Consider the following 25301-nt stretch of genomic DNA (forward strand, 5'->3'; position numbering starts at 1 on the left):
TTTATACATAAACAAAAGTTAAAACAACTCAACCACTACTAACCAAGATGTCACATTTGTTTATATGTTTTGTTGTTATTTAAGATGTATCAACTTTTATGTATGAACAATATTCTCAATAAAAAATGTTACTTGTTTATTAACTTGTATTCAATTATTGAAAAAGACAAATCAATGTTTATTCTAATCTAATGTATTTAAACTATTCTATAAACAGAGTTTGACCATTTGAATATGCTTAACTTTGTCATGTTAAATGTGGTTGGTCTTTCATATGTGAACTAACCAATAACCACCAAATTCACTAATGTTTAATCACTTTAATTATTATTATTATTATTATTATTATTATTATTATAATAAATTAGAGGTTTGGCGACGTTTGACAACAATTGACCTACTTGGCATGCTCTGGTTGAACTACATAATTTTTATTGTTTTTCTTTTCTTTTATATTGATAATTAAACGGTTATTCGCGTCTTCTCATCACTTGGGATAGACAACGCTTAGGTTTTATCGGCATGTTTGTTTTAGTTCGGGTACCGTAATGAACGTAACTAAAAACGACCAAATTCGCGTCAACTCACCGCTACAACGCCCACGACCGACAACGTTCGGGTTTTATCGATTCACCACCCTAACGTCCGACACTGACAACGGTTAGGTTTTACCGACCGAATAAACGTCGTTTTAAATACTTTATTTGTTTATTAATTTGAAGAACTTTTTTCTTAGGCTTTAACACTTGTGTTTTACTAACATTGATTATATTATAACGAACGTAATTGACATTAGCCGAATTCGCGTCGGCTTAGTGTTGTGCTAGGTACGAAAACTAGTTGTAACATATATTTAAGGAACAGGTGAACTAACTACCAAATTTATCAATTATATCAAAAGCCTTTATGGCTGACTTAAACTTAATATATTTTAGCCAAATTAAAAGGAATAATCAAATATCTTTAAAATTTAAAAAGTTAGTACTTCACATTATATTTTATTAAATAGAATGGTGTTTTTGGTCTCTTTTAATATTCAAACCTTGTAACTTTAACTTTTAATGTTAACCGAGGCGATAGGGGACCCTAGGGGAAAGGAGTTTATATTAAAAAAATTTAAAATATTTTTCATAGGTTTTTAACATTCCCTACCCAAGTTTTAGCTATAAATAAGCTTTATATATGATTTAATGTATAAGTTACCAATATCTACAACCTAAAAAGCTAGATGTACAGTATTGGTATTTTTAAAGGTGTAACTACTATTATCACCATTATGTTGTATATAAACAGAGAATGGGACCATTCATAAGATTAGAGTATTCAAGAGACCTACAGTCAAAAGCATTATTAATGACAATATGCCCTTTCTCCTCATTGATACCCTGCATACTTAGTTCTTTTTTTTCATAGACTTGTGCTATGTTTCCAGTTCATATTAACACGTGTATTACTAACAATAAGAAAATCTGGATGATATTAACAACAATTTGCATGCACTCCCTCTGTTCAAAATATGACTAAAACAGAGTTAATTTGCTCTAAAATTATTTGTGGGATGCGTCATAATTTTATCTTGTAATCTGTATTAACAAAATATTCTATAACCTTCTAAAAAAAGAAAGGAACCGCTAATAATATTTGTTATTGATTGCGTTTCTTTACATCTTTTATTGCAGATGCATGACTACAACGTAGCTGGAGGTAAGAATATTTGCCTTTTTTCCCTCTTTATGAATTTTTTTATCGTCTATTATTTTGTTGTACTAACAGCCATAGTAAAATGTAACTCTTGTAGGAAAGCTGAACCGAGGTCTCTCTGTTATTGACAGTTACCGATTGCTTAAAGGCGAAGAATTGTCTGATGATGAGATTTTCCTTGCATCTGCCCTTATTGAATGGGTAATAACAATATTCATAAGACCATTAATCTTTTATACCTGAACCAATTTTTTTCATTGGATGATATATGACACACTTATGTTAATGGATCTTCAATATTGCAGCTTCAAGCATACTTTCTTGTGCTTGATGATATCATGGATGAGTCTCATACTCGCAGAGGTCAACCCTGTTGGTTCAGATTACCCAAGGTGTGAATTTATCAACAGTCTGTTCATTCAAATTGTTTCCATTTTAATAATTTGATATCTGAAAATTTGATTACAGGTTGGTATGATTGCTGCAAATGATGGACCTGTTCAATGAGGTTTGAGTCTCTTCCTGCTGACCGTATCAATGATTATTGGATAAAAGCTTTTAGCTTCTTTTGTTTAATAAATAATTAGTGTGCTCGTTATGGCTAAAAGCCATATTAGTATAATGATAACCTCTTTTCTGAATGAAATGATTTATGAGGTTTTTTACATTTAAAATACACTTTGCGTGATATGCAGGTTTTCTTCTAAGTTAAGGTTTATTATTATTATTTTTTATTTTACTTGTTTGACCAGTTAGAGATTAAAGATAACTTGAATTGACCTGCCCATAAGTCATAAGTGATTCATCTGTACTTACAAAGTAGTGTTTTGTGCTGTGCTTGAGCAGGTAGAATTCCAAACAGCCTCTGGACAAATGATTGATTTGATTACTACACTTGTTGGAGAGAAAGATCTCTCAAAGTATTCATTGTCTATGTAAGTGATAACCTTAAGATGTTCTCATTAAACTGTTCAACCGATCACACACACACACATGTATGTACATGTAAGGGAGTACGTATATTTCTAACTATAAAACGGACTCAGGTGTCAATATTGTTCCATTGTTGTGAAATACATTATAAAATTAAGTTACCTAAATGGAACATATATGAAACTTGGTTACTATTTAGTGATTATTCTTTTTGACTATAACATGAAGTAGAGGTAACCGTGAAGAAAAAAAAGTCACTAAATAATAACCAACGCTCATAATTGTTCCACTTAGGTTATTCAATAATATTTCACAGCAATTGAGCAATATTAAAACTAAAATGCTTATTATACTTCGAAAAAGTGCGAGTGACTTTATTGGAACAATATTAAAACTTGGTTACTATTGCATGATTTTATCCCTATATTATGTGTATTAGTGTATATCTACACTACATTTTTTTTTGAAGTACACCGTGTTATGTTGCAGTCACCGGAGGATTGTTCAGTACAAAACCGCTTACTACTCATTTTATCTTCCAGTGAGTAAATTTCTCCATTTATTCATTCATTCATCTATTTCATAAAAACATTATCATTAGAATGCATCTTTTCATTACCACTGGTACCACTTTAAATAACGTCATCAGTGGATAATCTGTTCAGTTCTGTTGCATCAATTTGTGTTTTAAGGTTGCATGTGCACTCCTTATGTTTGGCGAGGATTTGGAGACACACGAAGAAGTGAAGAACATACTTGTTGAAATGGGTACCTATTTTCAAGTGCAGGTACGTGATCATCAATAAACATTTTTTTTGTTAAACTTGCATACATGCATTTAAGACTGTCAATTTATGAACCTCTGAAATGATTGCAGGATGATTATCTGATTGTTTTGGCGCTCCCGAGGTGATTGGAAAGGTATGTTAACCCTCTTTTATTATTTATTTAGTTCTTGAGTTCGGTGTAGAGCTAAAACTCACGACATTTTATTAATTTCACTGAGACAGATTGGAACCGATATTGAAGACTTTAAGTGCTCTTGGTTAGTTGTGAAAGCGTTGGAACTTTCCAACGAGGAACAAAAGAAAATCCTACATGTAAGCTGAAGAGACGTGGATCGACTCACTGGTAGACGATCTACTTTCCTCGGGTGTGATTATGATTCTTCACCGATGGTTTTTCTGGATCTGGGTTCTTCCACCTACAAAATGAACAGCACCGTTAACTTACCCCTCAGAAAGGGACAGAGGGGTCCTCTTTGGGGTAACCCTCCGGTGTGAGAATAAGTATATGTAGGAGAAGATAATAATTTGTGTATATGGAAATCTGGAGAGTATTGCTGAATAGCTGAATACTCTCTCTGATTGTGTTACTGGGTGTAACTGTCTGTGAGTAAATGTAATTGAATATGCTTGAATGTGAATGAATGTGTGTTATTGCCTGTAACTGTCAACGATTGAGTGTCCTGTAACTGTGTAAGTTATGATGTATTTATAGTGCTAGGGTTTCCACTGATTGGGCTCAGCCTTGTTGGCCTCCTCCAATTGCTCTGCGCCACGTGTCCTCTGGGATACCTGGTGCTTTCTCATTGGTTGTAATCACGTGGTAGCACATGTGTCATGCTGAGTTGTCCACCTTTCATTTGGCAGCTGTCAACATCAGCATATTCTTATTTCCTTAAAAAGATACCTTCTGGAAGGTTGTCTGACGTGCACAATCGAGGTTGCCCTAATCCTGATTTGGATAAGGACGAGGTTGATTATGTGCATGTGATATGCGCCTATCCTGAGGATGCGCGAGGTCTTCTCTTTATTCTCACGCGCAGATGTTTCATGCGCAGATGTGATATGCGCCACGCGCGGATGCGCCACGCGCATATGTGATATGCGTGAGCATATGTGGTGCCTGGGCATATGATGCCTGAGCATGTGTGATATGCGTGAGCATCTGTGGTGCCTGGGCATATGATGCGTGAGCATATGTGATGCGTGAGCATCTGTGGTGCCTGGGCATATGATGCCTGAGCATATGTGATATGCGCCATGCGCATAGGTTTTGGCTTTGTGCCTTCATAATGTCTTGATTTCAAGTCACTTGCCTGTATCTTTGTGGGTTGACCCGCCTCGCTCGTTGTTAAAGCGGGTACATACCTCTTCAAGCCCCCCCAGTCTAATGTGTGTCTTGTCTCGCGCGAGCGAGGCAAGATAGATGTTAGACTTAACAATTTGCTCTGTAGTAGGGGTTTTGTCTTTTTCTTTTTATTACTCGTCATTGCGCGAAGATCTATCCTCTTGGTTGAAAACGAAATGTCCCTGAACGTGGTTGGTTGTTGCTGACATGGGTCAGTGATGGAGACGTGTCAGACCTTTCGTGTGCTCGAGGTGCTACAGTTGCCTTTCGTGTCCCCTCACATGCTGTCAGGGACACGTGTCGCGCTCGCTTTGGCTTAGACCTGCGAGTGGGGGCGCGTGAAGTCCGTTCAGCACCCAAATTTCTCTCTCCTGGGCCTATAAAAGCCAACCCTTAGGGTTTTTTATCCTTCATCTTCTTGTTTATTCTTCTGAGCTTTTTTCTCTGTCTTTGTCTTCCGATTATCTTTGTTCTGCTTCCAAATATCTGTGATTCAGAAACAACCCTCGTTCGTTGTCAAAGTTGTATGTCTGATAGCTCAGACAACATAATCTCCCCCATCCATTGCCTTAGAAAATCAATAGTAATGTCTACTTTGAAGAAGACCGGCAAGGGGAAGAAGGCTGCTGAGGGCTCATCGGAGGAGGTAGGGAGGACCAAGGCGGTGAAGAGGTGGAATGAAATCCCCTGCAAATTGAGGCAGGCTGATCTTGACAGCCTTATCGCCTCTCAGGGTTTTCCCACCCTGTTTGGCTGCATGTTGCCTGCAGCCGGGCAAACGGCGGCGGACCCGCCTGCCGGCTATATATCCCTATATAGCCATTTTTTCACCCACTGCAACCTTCGTCTCCCGATGACAAGGTTTGTGGGTGCAGTGCTCCAATTTTATGGGATTCATATATCCCAAGTCCATCCGTTTGGACTTGTGCGCATGACTCACTTTGAGTTCATGTGCAAATCCCAGCGCGAGGAGCCCACCCCTCGGCGCTTTCAATTTTTTTACAAGCCCAAGATCCAAGACAGTTGGTTCTCCTTCGTTCCTCGCAGTCAGAAGGTGAAGTGCTCCACCGTTTCATTCAAGAGCCTTCATGACTGGTCTGAGAGGTTCTTTTACATAAGGGCTGGTGTGATCCCCATCCGTATGACCATGCGCTCGATTTCTTCTGCGCCTGCGGATGTGGGTGTCCTCAAGAACCCAACTGGCGCCTGGGTTAATAAGCTGACCACTGAACCATCCCCCGCCAAGAGCATTTGTGAGGAGGCGCTGGTGGGGGTTGGTATGAGCAAGAGGTGGGCGGACATAATTATTTTTGCCCGTTATCCAAGTCGACGGGTTATGTAAGTTTTATCTCGTTGCTTTACTTCTGCGCGAATATAATTATTTTTGCTGATATCACTTGACTTGTTTTGTGCAGTCACCAAGGAGTATATCCACGCCGCTTATGATGATCAAGTGGAGGGTGGCTCCGTCGCGCTTGGCGCTGGGGAGGTTGGTTTCCCAGATCGCTTCGATGACATGTTCATCCCTGTTGATCTGGGATTTTTGTTTGACAGCGATGCGCCTGGTAAGCCTTTGTACTTATGCGTTTTTCTTTATAATACCAAATTTGGCTAACACTTCTGTTGCCTGTATTGTAGATGCGCTCGAAAATTACGAGCTGGAGCTCGCGGAGGAGGAGGAGGAGGAAGAGGAGCCGCCCCAACTAAAGCGTAAAGCTAAGGGGAAAACTGGCGCAGGGGCCAGTAAGAAGCAGAAGAAGGATGATGCCCCTGTTGTTCAGGATCCTCCTACCCAGGCGGGGGGATTTGGGAAAACCCCGGGGTTTACCACCAAGGTTTCCTTGGCTTCTCTGCCTCACAAAGTGGGCAGACCTCCTGTCCACTTGAGGTATGGTGGCGCTACCTCCTCCCTTCGCGCTACGGAAAAGAGAAGTGGCGTTGCGCCCTCGATAGGTATACTTTGCTTGTCCTTTGGTTATCTTTTATGTTTGTATGAGCGCGATTCTTATAGAATTACTAATGAATCTTGTCTTGCTCAAATGTTTGTAGAGCCGGCGACGGCGCAACAAGATGCCGAGCCTGCTCCGGAGGTCGCCTCGAAGTCTCCTGTTTTACCCTCAAAGAAGGGTAGAATGGACTTCATGGCGATGTTTGCTTCGCGAACGGAGTTGCGCCAAGGTACGTATTGCGCTCTTTTTCTGACTTTCTTTTAGATCAAGTCAGTAACCATTTCTTGTTGTTTGATTTTTTCATAGAAGCTGTAGCTGGCGTACAAGCTTCTGGCGGCACTCCTGGCGCCGGCGCCAGCGCCGCTGGCTCTGCTCCTGCTCCTGCAAGCGATGAATCTCCCCTCATCGGGATCAGTAAGGAGCAGGAGGCCGTTTTGCGCGCCGACCTGGCGGCGGCGAGACCTCCCTCACCTCCTCCTGCGCACAGCCCTCCCCGCGAGACCGATTTTGATTCCAGGTCGCAGGAGAAGAGGCCCATTTCAGAGGAGGATGAGGAGGTTCATGCTGAGGACTCCGATGGCGCCCGCGCCAGCCCTGCAGCGCCACGAGGTTTCGCGGCGGAGCCTTCTCGTGGGGCTGGCGCTGACTTTTCTGCTTCATCCCCGCAGGTATAGTTTCTTTCTTGCTCCGCTGCGCGGACTTCCATCTTAATGTTTTGATGACTTAGACAATTTCTTTGTTTTTGCAGGAAGCCGATCACACTTACCGCCCGAGATGGAATATAACTGAAGACAGCACCTTTCAGTCCATGGGGGTGTGTGCGGAATTCTGGGCTCATGCTGTGCCTCCATCTGAAAGGAGGTTCCAGGAGGACCGCGCTCGCGACGACCTGCTCAATGATCACATGTTTGCTGGGTCAGCCTTCATTGCTGCCTCCCAAGAGCTTCGCTCTGATTACGTCAAAGTACGTGATGCTCTTGCGGAAGCCAAGCAAGAGGCTAAGGTGTCTGCTTGGCATCTTTCTGATGCTCGCGAGAGAGCTGAAAAGCTCCAAGCCGAGCTCAGTGAGAACAGAGCCAGTGCCAACAGCGCCTTCGTGAAGCGCGGGCATGAGCTTCAGGCGGCGCGGGAGAAGCTGCAGGCGGCGGAGGCGGATGCGGCCAAGTTCGCGCGCCGAGCGCGTGACTTGGAGCTGGAGGCTGAGGCGCGTGACCAAGCTCTTGTCCAGTCTATCACTGAAAAATCATCACTGGAGAGTGAGGTTGCGCGCCTGAAGAGGGAGCTGGCGGCCGCGCAGGCCGATAAAGATGAAGCCCAGGCGACGGCAGCGTCTAGCCAGGAAGCACTTGATGCTGCGCGGGCGGAGAAAGAAGAAATCTTGGCGGCAGCAGCGTCTGACAAAGAGGAGCTGAAAAAGACTAAGGAAACTGTTGAGTTATTAAACTCTCAGGTTCCTTCCCTCGAGACGTCTGTTGCTGGCCTCGCGCAGGATCGCCACTAGCTCATCTCACAGGGCATGACTCGTTGCGCTTTCGCGATGAAATATTCAGACGAGTTTCAGGCCCTTGTGATGGACTGCAATGCTGCCGCGCGCCTGGTGGGGCGAGCTGAAGGGTTTACGGATGGCTATGAATATGGCATGCTGAAGAAGAACCCATCCGAGTACCCTTATCAGAGCTTCGCTACCTGCGCGGAGATGGCCGCGATGGGGGAGAAGTATATAAATACTCCCATTCCCATCCTTGCGCAGGTATTTTAACTTTAGTGAGATTACCTTGACTTATTTTCTAAGTCTTTTTGTACTTATATTTTTCCTTATGATTTGCAGATATCCGCGCTTACTGACCAGCCCGATCTCGTCGCGCTAAAGAGATTACTTGACGAGTGCGAAGGGGCTGGCGGCGATGATGGCGCGGGGAATGCTGGCGTTGCTAGCGGCTCTGGCGTGGCCAAAGGATCCGCTCCTGACACTGTTGCGATAGAAGACTCCATTCAAGATGAAGAACTTGACTATGGTCAGTTTGGAGATGACGAGGAGCAGGCTGCGCCAGATGCTGAGGGCGATGATGAGGATGATGAAGAGGCTGATGTCAACGTGGAGACTTGAGAAGCCCTTCATGTTTTTTTTTTTTTTTTTATTTGTCGTTTGTATCTCATCTTGTAAACTTGTAAATTTCAATGGTTTTGAATGAAATTCTGTTTTTCCCTTCTTCGCATCTTGCGCATTCCCATTCATCTTTTTATATCGCATGTTTGCTTGTTGAATATAAGATATGCTTGCGATTTTGGAATAAGAACAAGGTTGTAAGGAATTTATTATACTTAACCCTTGTCATATTGTAAGCGATTCTGCGATACCTTGATTATGTTGACACATGTCTTGGCGCTTTCATTATTCCTCTTCTGCGCGACGTTATCGCGCGTTTATGGAATTATGATATTTTTTAGCCTTACGCGTCAATGTGTTACTCAGATATCCATTACAATTTTATGCGCGACCTCGACCTGAGACCTTAACAACTATGTTTTGGCATTTGCTTTGCCTTAGTTGTGTTTAGGTATTTTATGGTCTGGCTGCGCAGCAAGTAGGATGGATGTTGTGAGTTGTTTGAGCTAAGGCTCACATTATTGGGCTAAGGCCCTGACGTTTTAGAGTTAAGACTCTTTAACGCGTTTGCGCATGTATGTTTTACTTCGCTTTATTTTGTTTTGATGTCAATATAGTCTTGTCATGTTGCTCAAAATTAATAAAGGGAAGTGTGAAACATGTATGCAAAAGGTAATAGAATTGGGCTAAGGCCCTGACGTTTTAGAGTTAAGACTCGCTAACGCATTTGTGCTTGAAGCTCGCGCATGTATGTTTTACTTCGTTTTATTTTGTTTTGATGTCAATACAATGTTGCCATATTGCTCAAAACTAATAAAGGGAAGTGTGAAACATGTATGCAAAAGGTAATAGAATCCACATTAAGAAAAGATAGCGCGTATCATTATTCATACTGGCTTAAAAAGCCTTGATTACAAACTTGACATTTTTACATGAAACATTTTCTAAGCTGTGCCGCGTTCCACTTGTCCATTCCCCTGAGGGTGATAAACTGAAGTGAAAATTTGGTTGATGCGCAATTCCTTGAGCCAGCTGGAAATCTTCTTGTCAGTGAATTGCTTGCCATTATCGCTCACAATTTCCATAGGCAAGCCAAAACGGCATATGATGTGGCTCCAGATAAACTGCTTCATCACTTCGGCTGTTATTTTTGCTAGTGGCTTGGCTTCAACCCATTTTGTGAAATAGTCTACTGCCACTACCAAAAATTTTACTCGCCCAGGCGCTTGCGGTAGGGGACCCACAATGTCGATTGCCCACTTGTGGAAAGGCCATGCTGAGGTTACTGGATCAAGTTGTTCTTTGGCCGCATGGTGTTTGGCGCGTAGCTCTGACATGCTTTGCACTTTTGGATCTCCTTTAGAGCGTCCAAGTACATGCCTGGCCAATAATAGCCTGCGCTCATTGCCTTGGCAACCACCATGCGTGGGCCAGCATGAATTCCACAGATTCCTTCGTGTATTTCTCTGATCACATAGCTTGCTTCCTCAGCATCTAGACATTTCATGAGCGGTCCAAGATAAGAGCGTCGATATACTGTACCATCAAGCAGTTCATAGTTCTGCGCCTTGTGTCTTATCTTCCTCGCTTGCGCGCGATCATCTGGTACCTTTCCCTCCTTCAAGAATTCCATTATTGGAGTTATCCATGATGAAGGGGTTGTATGAGTTACCAGGACAGACTTCGCTACCACCGACGGGTTGCTCATTACTTCTACCCTGACATCTTTGCCAAAGTGATCAAAACTGGTTGATGCCATCTTACTCAGCGCGTCTGCAGATTTGTTTTCACTGCGCGGAATATGAATGATTCTGAAGCAGTCAAATTGCTCGATGAGCTTTTTCGCCTGCTCTAGATATAGAGGCATGGTGTTCTCCTTGGCATCATAAAGGCCATTGACCTGTGCTGCTACCAAATATGAATCAACATGGGCCTCTAGCTTCTTCACCCCGAATTTGTGCGCGATGCGCAGGCCAGCCAGCAGGGCTTCATACTCAGCCTCATTGTTGGTGCTCTTGAAGTCCAACCTGATGGCGTAAGTATATTCATGATTCTCTGGATCCACCAGTTTGAGGCCTGCGCCGGACCCTTCATTGTTTGAAGCTCCGTCAGTGAACAATCTCCAAACATTTGCTTCATCATTGGCTCGCGGAGGGTCTACCTCGCGCTGAGCCTCTTCAATTCTTCCCTCGGGGACTTCTGCAATGAAATCAGCCAAAACTTGTCCCTTTATTGCTGGACGGGGCTTATAGGAGATTGTGTGCTCTCCTAATTCCAGCGCCCACTTTGTCAGCCTTCCTGAGAGCGCGGGACGCCGCAAGACTTGCTGGATGTTGTAACCAGTCAGAACTTCAATGGGATGACCATTGAAATATCTATGAAGCTTGCGCGACGCGTGTGTTAGCGATAAAACTAACTTTTCCATGATGGAGTAGCGCGTCTCAGGATCTGTCAGCACCCGACTCACATAGTATATTGGCGTTTGGATTCCCTTGCGATCCACCAATAATACTGCGCCGATGGCGCGCTCTCCTGCTGATAGATACAATGTCAAAGTTTCACCAGGAAGTGGAGCTGTGAGCGCGGGCAGATTTATCAAACATTCTTTAATCTCACTGAAAGCTTGCTCGGCCTCAGGAGTCCATTTGAACTGGCTTTTCTTTAAGCAGTTCCTCAATGTGTTGACAAATGGGGTAGATTTGGTTGCATGGTTCGCTAGGAACCTGTTGATTGAAACCAATCTACCATTCAGCTTCTGAACTTCTTTCATGGTGGATGGCGAAGGCATGTCAAGGATGGCCTCCACCTTCTCAGGGTTCACCTTGAAACCATCTTTGGTGACCATTACACCTAGAAATTTTCCCTCTAGTACGCCGAAAGTACATTTGCTCGGATTGAGCTTCATGTTGACCTCCTTTAGGCGCCCAAGGGTTTCTTCGATGTCTTTGAGCATTTGCTTTTCCTCTTTGCTCTTGATCACCAAATCATCCACATAGACTTCCAGGTTTCTTCCGATTTGCTCGCTGAAAACGGCATCCATAAGTCTTTGGTAGGTGGCGCCCGCATTCTTCAAACCAAAGGGCATTTTTGTGTAGCAAAAAACACCCTTGTCGGTTCTAAATGCGGTCTTGTCCTCATCTTGTGGCGCCATTTGAATCTGGTGATAGCCTTTGTAGGCATCCAGAAAACATTTTAGCTTGAATGGCGCCACGGAGTCCACCTTTGCATCGATGTTTGGTAGGGAGTAACAATCCTTTGGGCACGCTTTGTTGAGGTCCTTGAAGTCAATGCACATCCTCCATGACCCGTTACTTTTCTTTACCATCACAGGATTGGCTACCCATGTCTGGTATCGTATCGGGCGGATGATGTTTGCGCGCAATAGGTCTTCAACCTGTTCATTCATGGCCCTCGCCTTTTCATCCCCCATGATTCTCTTCTTTTGAGCAATTGGCTCTACAGACTTGACGGTGTTTAGAGAATGCTGCGCCAGGTCTCGCGGAACCCCAGTCATATCAGAGTGTTGCCACGCGAAGACCGACATGTATGCTGTGAGCAACCTTTTCATTCTTACCCTCGTGTCGTCTGATAACGTAGCGCCAATTGTGATTTTTTGCTCCGGGAATTTTGGGTTGAGAATCCATTCCTCTGGCGCGTTTTCTGCCATTGGAACTTTCATTCTCCCCTCCCGCGGAGTACTTGTCACTGCGCACAAATGATCTCGGTATACAAAAGTTACACCTGTTGGTGTTGGGAACCCCAACGCGCCGTGCGCTGGCGACGGTATGGCGTTGAATTGGGCAATCGTTTCCCTACCCAAGATCATGTTGTGGCAAGAAGTGGTGGGCAAGACCAAGAAGTTAACAACTTCGGCTCGCTTGTGTTTCTCATCCCCCATAGTTAGCTCAAATTGTATTTGACCTAGGGGATGAATGATTTCATTGGAAACACCCGAGATCGGCGCATTCACAATTTCAAGCCTTGCTTGGTCTGCCGGATCCAGTTTCCTGAAACATTGTTCATACATTATGTCTGATTCGCTACCAGTGTCCACCAGGACTTTTGACACTTCGTAATGAGCAATGTGTGTAGTGATGACCAGAGGACTGCTAATTGAAGGGCCTCCCCTGATTCTTGGGAAGATTACTTGTTGCTCGCGCCAATCTCCTTGGATTTGCGCGCTTCTTTTTCTTGATGCTTGCCCTTGCCTTCCTCCCTCAGCTACACAGATTCTTTTGTACTTTTTGCTGGCAGAGGCTCCTTCTGGTTGTTCATTTTCTGGTCTTGAGTTTTTTACCAGGTGAGCCAGCTTGCCTGATTTCACATCCTTCTCAATTGCATCCTTCAAATGATGGCATGCATCGGTGTTGTGTCCAGTGGATTTGTGAAACTCACAGTACTTGCCACTATCTGATGGTCCCTTGTAGTGTAGTGGCTTGGGGCTTTTGAACTGGACATTCTCAGTGCTTAACACCTGTGAAGGTGTTTTAGTGAGGGGAGTCCATATTCTTGGCAGAGGTCTGCTAGGATCTCTGCCGCCCTCCCTCCTGTCACCCTCCCCGCGATTACGAACATCTTTTTGGGGCTTGGGTGAGCTTGGTTGCGCCTGTTTTTCTGCGGAAGAAAAACTGGTTGGTTGCAACCTGGACCATACAGAGTTCTGCTTGCCCCGCTTTTCTTTGCTGCGCGGTGACTCAGCTTGATGCGCTCTTTCTCTTGCCCTATCTTGGGCAATTTGTTTCTCATTTCTCGCGAAAACTCGCGATGTCTCCATTAACTTGGCCCACGTGGTGGGCATGCCATCTTTGCTTACGAGAGCTCGGCGGAGTTGATCACTGCGCGCGCCTTGTATAAAGGCCACGCGTAGGAGTTGCTCGGTTATACCTCCGATTGCCAGAGACTCCTGATTGAACCGAGTGATGTAATCTTCAATCGTTTCATCATTCCTGCGTACGCAATGCATGATGTCATCAGGATCGCGCGTGTGTCTGCGCTGCTGTATGAAGTGGGCTTGGAACTTTTCTAATAGTTCCTCGAACCCATCAATTTGCCCAGTCGGCAAGCTCTCGAACCATACCCGCGCCGCGCCCGTGAGGCAGCGAGCAAACATATGACACCATGTTGGCATCGTCCAGCTCTCTAGGTTTCCCGTGTTGTAAAAACCTTGCAAGAAATCGTCTGGATCTGTCGTGCCGTCATATTTACCCAAACCACTTGGCATCTTGGTTTTGTGCTGGATGGGAGCATGCGCGATGCGCGCAGTGAACTTTGAGTGTTTCACCAAGATGGCTGGTCTGTAGGGTGTGGTTACGTCCACTTGCCCTCTGACTGGTGGGCTGTACGGCATGTGCAGATCCAGATCGGCTCTGGCTCCAGGCGCCATGTTCACAGGCGCGCGGAGTTGTGAGCCTCCTGTATGAGTATCCCGCGTCTTCCTCATGCTATGCACTTCTTCATCACTGAACTCAGTGTGTGCAGTGTGAACAGAATGTCCTTCTTCCGGCGCGCGCGGCCTTTTTGTTGCATGAACAGTTTGCTTATCAAGCGCTTGCCTTTGTGTTAAGTCGGCTAGCTTTTTCTGCTTGACCATCTCATTGTACTTGTCCATTAGGCGCCGCTGCTCGTTTATGAGCCATTCTTTAGGATCATTTGTTTCATCTTCTGGACCCATTGGTCCCTTTTGTTTTGCGCCGGCAAGATTTTGTAACGTGAGATCGTCTGGAGGAGTTTCAGTCTGGCCGTGAGGAGTTGTGATGAAGGGACGGTTACTGGTGGTGCGCGTAGAATCACGCGGCCCCCTCAGAAACTGTTGTCCCTCATTAACGTCCTCACGTTCAATATCCTCCAGAACTTGATCAACGTTATGAACGCCAGAAACCATGGTGATTTTTGTTTTTATATATAGATCTGATGAGATCTGATTGCCGTTGTAACAGTGGATGGCGCCAATGAAGAGACGTGGATCGACTCACTGGTAGACGATCTACTTTCCTCGGGTGTGATTATGATTCTTCACCGATGGTTTTTCTGGATCTGGGTTCTTCCACCTACAAAATGAACTGCACCGTTAACTTACCCCTCAGAAAGGGACAGAGGGGTCCTCTTTGGGGTAACCCTCCGGTGTGAGAATAAGTATATGTAGGAGAAGATAATAATTTGTGTATATGGAAATCTGGAGAGTATTGCTGAATAGCTGAATACTCTCTCTGATTGTGTTACTGGGTGTAACTGTCTGTGAGTGAATGTAATTGAATATGCTTGAATGTGAATGAATGTGTGTTATTGCCTGTAACTGTCAACGATTGAGTGTCCTGTAACTGTGTAAGTTATGATGTATTTATAGTGCTAGGGTTTCCACTGATTGGGCTCAGCCTTGTTGGCCTCCTCCAATTGCTCTGCGCCACGTGTCCTCTGGGACACCTGGTGCTTTCTCATTGGTTGTAATCACGTGGTAGCACATGTGTCATGCTGAGTTGTCCACCTTTCATTTGGCAGCTGTCAACATCAGCATATTCTTATTTCCTTAAAAAGATACCTTCTGGAAGGTTGTCTGACGTGCACAATCGAGGTTGCCCTAATCCTGATTTGGATAAGGACGAGGTTGATTATGTGCATGTGATATGCGCCTATCCTGAGGATGCGCGAGGTCTTCTCTTTATTCTCACGCGCAGATGTTTCATGCGCAGATGTGATATGCGCCACGCGCATATGTGATATGCGTGAGCATATGTGGTGCCTGGGCATATGATGCCTGAGCATGTGTGATATGCGTGAGCATCTGTGGTGCCTGGGCATATGATGCGTGAGCATATGTGATGCGTGAGCATCTGTGGTGCCTGGGCATATGATGCCTGAGCATATGTGATATGCGCCATGCGCATAGGTTTTGGCTTTGTGCCTTCATAATGTCTTGATTTCAAGTCACTTGCCTGTATCTTTGTGGGTTGACCCGCCTCGCTCGTTGTTAAGGCGGGTACATACCTCTTCATAAGCCCATACATACATATAACATATACATACACATACTTAGGCGTATGTATAAATACACCCATACATGCACAAATACATAGCAACATTTCTGCTAAAATCACCGAGAAATTCTATGGACTTACGCTGAATTCATATATATTGTACTTTATATTTGCATGATTTTTATCTTTTTAAACTTAACGATAAAGTTCTTTTGGTGAACAAAACATGGACTTTTCAAAATTAAATTTGACTTTTACTTGACCCGTTCTTTTTTAGCTAACTGTTTTTATCATGTATTGTTTGACTTTGACTCGTTAATAAGTAAACAAGCAGGTTGAAATTGTCATTTCGTCATAAACAAATTGAGAACGTTTTATTCTGGGAATTGCACACACATATTTAATTTTATTTTTATTGAATTCATTGCTAAATATTGCTATATAATTTTCTATCTAGGAGAACTATGGGAAAAAAGACCCGTCTTCAGTTGCAAAAGTGAAGGAACTATACCATACTCTAAATCTTCAGGTTTCTTCTTCTTCTTCTTCTTCTTCGAGTCGGGGGTCTCACCAGAAGCAACCTCTTTATTCCTAAAGGGTAGAGGTAAGACTGTCTACATCTTACCCTCCTCAGACCCTACTATAGCTTTGCTATTGGTGGGATATACTGAGTACGATTATTATTATTATTATGAATTTCATCTTATATGCTGCCAATCAAACCAAAAACATGATATATGTGAAAAGATGCAGGGCCGTCTCCGAGAATTTAAATACCCCGGCCGAGTCAAAATAAAAAGGCCCGTAGTCCTTAATGAAATTTTTTTATTTGAAAATTTACATGGATAAAACTTTTATCGACCGATTTATTATAAGCAGAAATCATTCTGGCATGTAATTATTTTATAAACCATTGCAAATAACTTATTTTAACACAAAAAACATATATATGTAATACGTATAAAAAGTTTGTGCCCCCGAAACTTATGTGCTCCGGCCGATGGTGCGGCTCGCACACCCTCTGAGCCTCCCTTGAAAAGACGGTTAATAAACGATATTTACACGTAGGGTGTATTCGAAGAATACGAGAACACAAGTTACAAGAAGCTGATAACGAACATCGAAGGTCACCCGAGCAAGCAGTACAAGAGGTGTTGAAATCTTTCTTAGGAAAGATATACAAGAGGCAAAAGTAAATGCTTGCTTGCAGTCTCATGTTGTGTGTTGTGTTTTTTAGTATGTGTAATAAGACATTAATATCCATTGTTTGCTAATTCTTCAGTATTCAATTTTAGTTTTCATAACATGTTTTTGTTAGTATTTGGAACAATAATACATTCATATCCATTGTTTTTCTAATTCTTCTGCATTTATTTTTATTTTGTTTTTACAAACTTTTGGTTTGGCCGGGTTTGGTTAAAATTATGGGTTGATCTGGTAACCGCGGCTTCAAAAAACCACTAATCAAACTGGTTAGATTGGTTGAGTCGACCGAACAAGCCGGTTGAATAGTTTTAAACCAACTTTTAAACAAAATAGTAATATGTACATGTAATTCTGCTTAAAATGAAACAAAAAAAGATGGTTAAAAGTGTGAAGTGTTGTTTCGGTTTATATAGTTGGCTTCAAGTTTCAAACATTGAACTGAATCGTAAAATTGTCAAACCCAGGCATTATACAATTCATACATTGAAACTGATCAAATGCAAGAGAACAAAGTGAGTTTTCAACTAGTTAAATTGTCGTTCTTAGAAACAGTATAAATTGAAGATCATAACCGGATGAAGTATTGTTCTTTGTGTATTGTTCTTTAGTTTTTTCTGTTTATTTTCCTTTGTTTGCTTGCTACTTGCCTCTTGTAAGCGGTTCTCTTTGGTTTTCTAATATATTTGGCTTTTCAAAAAAAAAAAAAAAAAACCGAATGAAGTAGAACGCTTTAACAAATTTTCAATTTTGTCCTCTAAAGTAGACTAATAGATTTTCATTTCTACCCCCTAAAGTATTCATACAATTGCAACATGTATGATATGGTTATTTTATGGTGTTAGTGGGCTTCCACATCACCCAAATTGACACAACTAGATATACTTAAAATTAATACTGACAATTGGGTATTTGTTTAAAATATGATAAGACCTGTCAAACAAAAAAGTACAGTATGTAATTTATTTTATTTTATTAAGTAATTGAAATTAGAAAGAATACAAAACATTAAAATAATGAATATGGTTTTCTATTTTATATACAAAACATTTAGATAAAATAAATAAATCTACTAAAAACTTTCATCACCAACATATACAAACGGACATGAACTAACATGTATGAACACATTACCGAACGTTCACGAACACAATTGAACGAACGAGACCTTGTTCATATCCGTTTGTTTAACTATTTGAACAAAACTTCTTGTTCACGTTCGTTCATATATTAAACAAACGAACATAAACGAACTTTCCGTCAAACGATTTACAAATTATTCATTAAACGTCTGGTTCATTTACGGCCTTAGTGGGTTCTAGTCTCCATCGATAATTGAGAGGAAATATTAGCTGTTAAAAATAATAGTAAAAATAAATAATAATAATGATGATGATAATGGTTCCATAGACTGTGGTTGATTACGGATACACGAACCCTATCACCATCATCATCATCATCACCTCCAATAATTTTATACTTCTTCAACCTCATCATACATTCACAGCTTCATCTCTTTAATTTCAATTTAATTTGATAATTTGGTTCAAAATTCAACTCTATATTTCATCTTCATCCTGTTTACCGCAAGGTTTGTGTTCATTTATGCATAATAATTATTAATCATCGTATTGCTTTGCGGATGGATCTAGAACTGTTATTGAAGTTGAATTATGGCTTGATTATTGTATTTGTTGTGGAAATTGAGATCTAAGAGCAAGTTTTAAGTTTAGGATTTGTTATTTGATGATGATGATTTGCATGTTAAGTTAGTAATTAAATAGTTCAGTTTTTTTTATATTGAGTTGCTTTAACTATTGGTACACTTTCGGTACTCGCTTAGCTTGCGTTATGTGGAGAGAAATTGTTCAGTTTTTATCAGCATCCGGAGTAAAAATTGATGTTTTAAATATACCTAGGTTTTGTTTTGATTATATGCATAATTTAGCCGAAAATATACCTAGGTTTTGTTTTGAGATCTGAGAGCAAGTTTTAACTGTAGGATTTGTTAATTCATGATGATGATGATGATTTGCATGCTAAGTTAGTAATTAATTAGTTAAGTTTTTTATTCTGAGTTGCTTTAACTTTTGGTACTAGCTTGCGTTGTGCGGAGAGAAATCGTTCGTTTTTTTTTTCAGCATTTGAACTAGAATTGATGTTTTAGCCGAAAATATACGAATAGATCTAGAACTGTTTATAATCACTCAGTTATTAGTTTCTCTGAGTTAGGGCTTTGGTTATTGGATTTGAGATATGAGAGCAAATTCCAAGTGTAGGATTTGTTATTTGATGATTTGGATGCTAAGATAGGTTAGGTATAAGTTTTTGAGTTGCTTTAACTTTCGGTACACTTTTGGTTTACTTTTGGTACTAGCCTGTGTTGTGCGGAGAGAAATCGTTCGTTTTTTTTTCAGCATTTGGATGAGAATTGATGTTTTAAGCGAAAACATACCTAGGTTTTGTTTCGATTATGCATAATTTATGATTTTATTGATTCGAAGATTGATTCTAGGGTTGCGGTGAGATCTAGAACTGGTTATAGTTACTCGGTTATTAGTTTCGGTTATTAGTTTCGTTGAGTTAGGGATTGATTATTGAAATTGAGGTCTGAGAGCAAGTTTTATGTGTATGATTTGTTATATGATGATTTGTATGTTAAGATGGTTAGATTTTTGAGTTGCTTAAACATTTGGTACACTTGCGTTGTGTGGAGAGAAATCGTTCAGTTTCTTTCAGCATTTGGATGAGAATCGATGTTTTAGTCGAAAACATACGTAGGTTTTAAACTGAGATCAGTGTGTAAGTGGTTTATCAGGTTAAGTTGCGCCAGTTAACGCCTTTTATTGGGAGCAGACATTAAGGTCTAATTAGACGTTTAGGTGGTAAAAAGGTTATTTACTCTAAATCACTAAATTAGGTATATACGTGCTTTGTATTGAAATAATTTGTTATGGATGATGTCAATATTTGTACCTAAGCTCATGTTTCAGCCTAAAACACACTGATGTAGTTACTGAATTGACATGTAAATGAGTTAAAGTTTATGATTTATTTACATGTCAATTCAGTAGCACATAAGTTATTTTAGACCAAAACATGAGTTCTTGTGCAAACACTGATGTCAGTGGTAACATGTTTTCTCAATGCAAAACAAGTATATGCCTTAATTAGAGTTGATAATTTTTTTTACCAACTAAGCATGCATACAGTTAAAGAATGAAAGCTATACCTTGTAGAATCTTGATGCCTACTTACAACAAAAGACTCTAAATAGCGCAACTTTAATAGATGAACCACTTACACACCAATTTCAGTTAAAACTCATGTACATATTTAACAGAAACATGAACTATGTTCTAAATGTTGAGATAAGCCGAACGATTTTTCTCTACACAAAGTAGGCTCTACCCTGTACATCGCTTGGGGTGTTGCCAGAAACCTCCACCAAGGGTGCACTGTTGTTCCTTTTAACCCCTGGGTTCATTGGTGCATGAAATAAGAATACTCATGAACGTGTGTGTACTCCAAACCTCCTAACTCGTATCATCTATAGTCTTACATCCCATTAGTCTAACACGTTTACCTAAATAGCTAAAATCACCCACAAATCATAGATAATTTTTTTAATCCAAATGTATGTAGGTAATAACTAAAATATTTTGAACTTCATGTTGAACATAAGTATTGAACCAAACCAATGTATGTTTGTTGTAGAAGCAAACAAGCAATTGAAGAATGGTTGATCATGGTTCTTGAAAGAACTGTTAGTCCAAGTACTTTTTATTACTTCTCAGTTTTTTATTATTTATTTTTCTGATTTGGTGTTATTATTGCATTTCTAACAGATATAATTTGATTGCTCCTCATATCAAGTGATTTGAAACTTTAAACTATAGCAGCAATAGGAAATGGTCAAAAGGTTATATTTCTATCCTTCATTAGCTTCAACACTTTTTGTATGCATTGCATTTAAATAAAAACAATTTGACATTTTTGTTATTATTTTTGTTATTTTTGTTCAGGAACAAACATGGATCATTTTAACGTGAAACAAATACCATGTCTCAGTGTTTAGAAGGGGTCAAGCATATATTTGCTTCCCTGCTACGCTGCTGCGATCTTGAATTGTATAAACAATCGAGAGGCCTTGACGATCCTGAAATTCTAGCTAGAGAGACAGTGTGTATGCTACCAGTTAAACTTTTTATATAAATTTATCATTTTTGACGGACACTCATCTTTGGTGATGATCTTAAATGTCATTTTGGAATATTATTAAAATGCTAATATTTATCTTTGCTTCATTCATGATAAAACAAAGCTGACCTCTTGCTGAAAAAGGTTATTATTTCTGTAATACAGTTAGTGTAAGTGAAATTGAGGCACTTTATGAGTTGTTTAAGAAGATTAGCAGTGCAGTTATTGATGATGGGCTGATTAATAAGGTAACTACTGATGTTTCTTTTTCTTATTCATCATCATTGTTTTCTATTTACCAGCTGCAAGAATCTAACCTTGATGTACATTGCAGGAAGAGTTCCAGTTGGCATTGTTTAAGACAAACAAAAAAGAAAGCTTGTTTGCTGACCGGGTATGTGCTTTTGTAATAACCAGTTATTTTCTCATAATATACTTTACAGCTCGGAAAAAAAACCTACCAATATGAATAATTTTATTTTCTATTTTCTAATTTTTATATTCTTATTTTGTTGTTAACTTATAAGACAAATTATGAAATCCTTTTATTACTGGTCAATGTCAGGTGTTTGACCTGTTTGACACAAAGCATAACGGGATCTTGGGCTTTGAGGAGTTTGCTCGCGCACTCTCAGTATTTCATCCTAACGCCCCGATTGATGATAAGATTGAATGTAAGTTAACTTTTTAGAATTAGTTTCATGTGTGTTAGTAATAAGGCGCTCCCCTTCATGAAAACAACAGTTTTTAGTTTAGTATTTGGCATTGCAGGAGTCTTTATGGTAGTGATTTCTGTCTACAGGATTTACTTGATCTGAATTAAAAACATTAGTTTTTTTTTACCTTTTCTCTTTTTTATCTTCATTGCGGAAGGTATTCTTTTGACATTTGGCTAAATTGTTAAACACATGCATTAATATAGACAGAAATCATATAAAACATGTATATATGTTGTTTTAAATGTGATACGTATGGCGGTTACGTACACGTGATTATGCGCGGTTTTGCACTTAAATCTTGGTTTTGTATCCAACGCGCCCCGATATATCGTATGATGGATCTCTTATTCTAATTCTCTTTGTTGTTTAAATGTGCAGTTTCTTTTCAGCTTTACGATCTTAAGCAGCAAGGTTTCATAGAGAGGCAAGAGGTAATTTATTTTCTTAGATTAAAAAGCTCTCCTTTTTAGCCATTTTTCATTACTAAAATCTGGAATTAGTTTTCGGCTTATAGGCTCTTAATATTGCTCCCCGGTTTCCTTCTAAAAGCGCCCCCCCCCCCCCCGGGCGCGTGTGCTCATATCTATATATAAAGGAACAATCCTGTTTCAAAACTGAACACTATTGTAGTTCAATTGTCAAGTTGAAATGTTGAGTTTGCATTATATTTGACTAGTAGTCAGCACACTGATGATTCAGTGAACTTCTCATCGTGTAGGTCAAACAAATGGTGGTAGCTACCCTTGCCGAGTCAGGCATGAATCTTTCAGATGATGTCATCGAGAGCATCATTGACAAGGTACTTTATCTGATCCTCTTTTTGGTTCACAATCTAGACACTTGTTTGTTTTAAACTTCTTATACTATGGTTTTGTTTTTAAAGTATACATGGAGTTAGACTGTTAGAGCCAATTTCATTTTACCTATTTGACCCGTGACCGATAAAATATAAGGTTAATACTTAATACAATAAAAAACACTATATTTTCTTATTTTTTTATGAACTTGATAAAGCAAATTCAACATTTTTGTAAAAATAAAATAACATTATATCATCTTATTTTCATCGATAAAATATAGTATTAAAAACTCTCGCTTCTTGCCCTAAACCCATTTTATTTTCTAGTCGAGGCCCAATATATGCACTTTTAGTTCCTAGGCCCTCGCCTTTTGATGTTGACGACACCTTTATTGGTATCGATGACTGATCAGCTCAAGAACAATGATCATTTAAACCTTTACTATTTATTACGTTTTGAACTTTTGGTTTTCACGTTTTGAACACTTTGGTACTTTACTTTGAACATTTTGTTATTCAAGTTTTGGAATTACATTTGATTCTCGACTCTTTTAGAACTTCCGGTAGTAACAGAAAAAAAATAATGTTATATAATAGCTTTGTATATTTTATAAATTTATACGAAGAATAGTATTATTTTTCTAATATGTAATATATTTTAATTTTATATTTAAGTGTGCTTTTTTTTTTCTATTAGACCCTCACTTTTTTCGCGCCTTGCGCCTAGGCGAGGCCAATGCGCCCTGAGTGCGCCTAGCGTCTTAGATAACTATGGTTCAGAAAAAAAATAAAAAAAAAATTCAAAAGTAGGTGCATTTTAGACAAGTTTATGCACTTCCATATACAAAATTTAGTTACTTTTTTGCTCATTTTTACAAGTTGAGGGACTTCGATATAAAGATGTATGTTGGTTTTTTTTATCGTATTAACCCTAAAATATAACCCAAGTTGGCCCGTTTTTGCAAATAGGATGGAATGTAGATATGAATACCATGGAGATGAGTTTTATTGATGTAACATAGTAATAAGTAAAAAATATTAATAATGACTTAAAAGAGTTACTTTGTTTAGACCTTTGAAGAAGCTGATACAAAACATGATGGGAAAATAGACAAGGAAGAATGGAGGAGTCTTGTACTGCGACATCCGTCCCTCTTGAAAAATATGACGCTTCAGTATCTCAAGTACGTTCGTTCGGTTTTTTATTTGTTTTCTAAAATTAAAAAATGTTACAGACGAAAGCTGCAACAATATACTCTTGGTATAAACACGCGTACCTATTTTTTAACTTTTGTAAATTTGTGAACAGGGATATCACGACAACGTTTCCGAGCTTTGTTTTTCACTCGAGAGTTGAGGATACCTAAGGGACCGCAGGTGGAGGTTTGTGTGTTTTTGTTGTATTTAAGTTATTTTATGGTTTTGTTTCCTATGTCTCGAAACAGAGGTGAGTTTGTGGATATACTTTGGTTTTTGATTGATTAAATTTATTTATGATTCCAACTAAGCGTGGCAAATTGGACGGGCTGGGCAAGTTAAGTTGACTAAGTTAGAACGAGTTCGTGTAGATATGAGTTCTGAGCAAAAATGAGATCGGGTTAAAATGAGTTGTTTTTAAAGGTACATTATTTTGGTTCGAATCATGAGTTCAAGCCAAAATGAAGTCGGGTTGAAATGGGTCGTTTTAGAAAAAGAGTATTAAAATAGACTATTTTGGCTTGAACACATTTTGATCCAAACCAAATTGATATTTTTCTAAAAACGACTCATTTTTGCTTAGAACTCGATGACACGAACTCCTAACTTGTCAGCTTAACCCGCCCAGTCCGTCCAAACAAAAAAGCTAAGCCGTCTATAGATGAGCTCACGTGACGAAAGCCAATTACAATGCTTTATTTAACTCGATGTAAATTGAGAGATTGTCTTCTCAATTTGTACGAACCATAAATTTAGTTGTTACACGACTACCTAAAGTGACGACACATAGGTTGTTCACAATCTCCGTCTTCATTGACCTCTATTAATGCAGCCTCAAGGATCAATTCATCTACGCTCCTTTATATCCGTTGCCAAAAGGATATCGGTGTTTAAGGTTGTATCTTTTAGTTTCTTTCTATTCTATTCTCATTTCTAGTTGCTCAAGTTCTTAAATCCCCGTCTTCGCCAACCACCACCAAGCGACGACGACAATGCTACCGATTGGATTTTTTTCAAGTCACATGAAAACATTTTACACATGAAAATCATATTTCCTTTTTATTTTTATTTTATACAAAAGTACTTAATTATTATTATTATTATTATAATATACATTTTGGCATATTAAGTTAAAGGTATAATTAAACAAGTGAAAACAAGTAAATACATTATTTTATAAATTATAAAAAGGAATGAAAAAGTAGCAACAAACAAAAGTGTTTTTCTGGCTTTTTCTTTCCATGAAAACCAGGAGAATGCTTTTATAAAGATATTATTATATCCAAACCTGCAATTACTAAATCAAGATTAAATGTTATAGTCACTTGTACAATTTGCTTTAGAATTTGTGTTTTGCTTGATTAGCTTATAAACTAAAAGATTGGGCCA

The 25301-nt window shown here is 39.9% G+C and overlaps 1 protein-coding gene and 1 pseudogene across 3 annotated transcripts; both read left to right on the plus strand.

Moving 5' to 3' along the window:
• The first annotated feature begins 1679 nt into the window (after window positions 1–1679).
• On the plus strand, window positions 1680–17141 carry LOC143613608 (farnesyl pyrophosphate synthase 1-like; annotated as a pseudogene). Its single transcript, XR_013150148.1, has 11 exons — window positions 1680–1704; window positions 1799–1902; window positions 2007–2093; window positions 2170–2199; window positions 2548–2636; window positions 3124–3175; window positions 3327–3422; window positions 3512–3555; window positions 3645–3734; window positions 16252–16323; window positions 16863–17141. The product of XR_013150148.1 is annotated as a farnesyl pyrophosphate synthase 1-like (transcript).
• A 1261-nt stretch (window positions 17142–18402) lies between these two features.
• On the plus strand, window positions 18403–24238 carry LOC143613605 (calcineurin B-like protein 3). 2 transcript variants are annotated; one of them, XM_077087270.1, is made up of 10 exons: window positions 18403–18588; window positions 20846–20919; window positions 21023–21183; window positions 21363–21445; window positions 21532–21591; window positions 21763–21871; window positions 22295–22347; window positions 22635–22715; window positions 23787–23899; window positions 24025–24237. In XM_077087270.1, the coding sequence occupies exons 3-10, from the start codon at window positions 21060–21062 to the stop codon at window positions 24080–24082; spliced, it is 681 nt and encodes a 226-aa protein (XP_076943385.1). In that variant the 5' UTR covers window positions 18403–18588; window positions 20846–20919; window positions 21023–21059; the 3' UTR covers window positions 24083–24237. The 2 variants fall into 2 exon arrangements, with proteins under 2 accessions (XP_076943385.1, XP_076943386.1); XM_077087271.1 differs by lacking the exon at window positions 18403–18588 and adding an exon at window positions 20741–20763 and having other exon boundaries at window positions 24025–24238.
• Window positions 24239–25301: the final 1063 nt, after the last annotated feature.

Source organism: Bidens hawaiensis, unplaced genomic scaffold, assembly GCF_021521415.1.
Source record: "Bidens hawaiensis isolate Kalapana, Puna unplaced genomic scaffold, B.hawaiensis_p1.1 tig00037739_1, whole genome shotgun sequence".
Taxonomy (NCBI): domain Eukaryota; kingdom Viridiplantae; phylum Streptophyta; class Magnoliopsida; order Asterales; family Asteraceae; genus Bidens; species Bidens hawaiensis.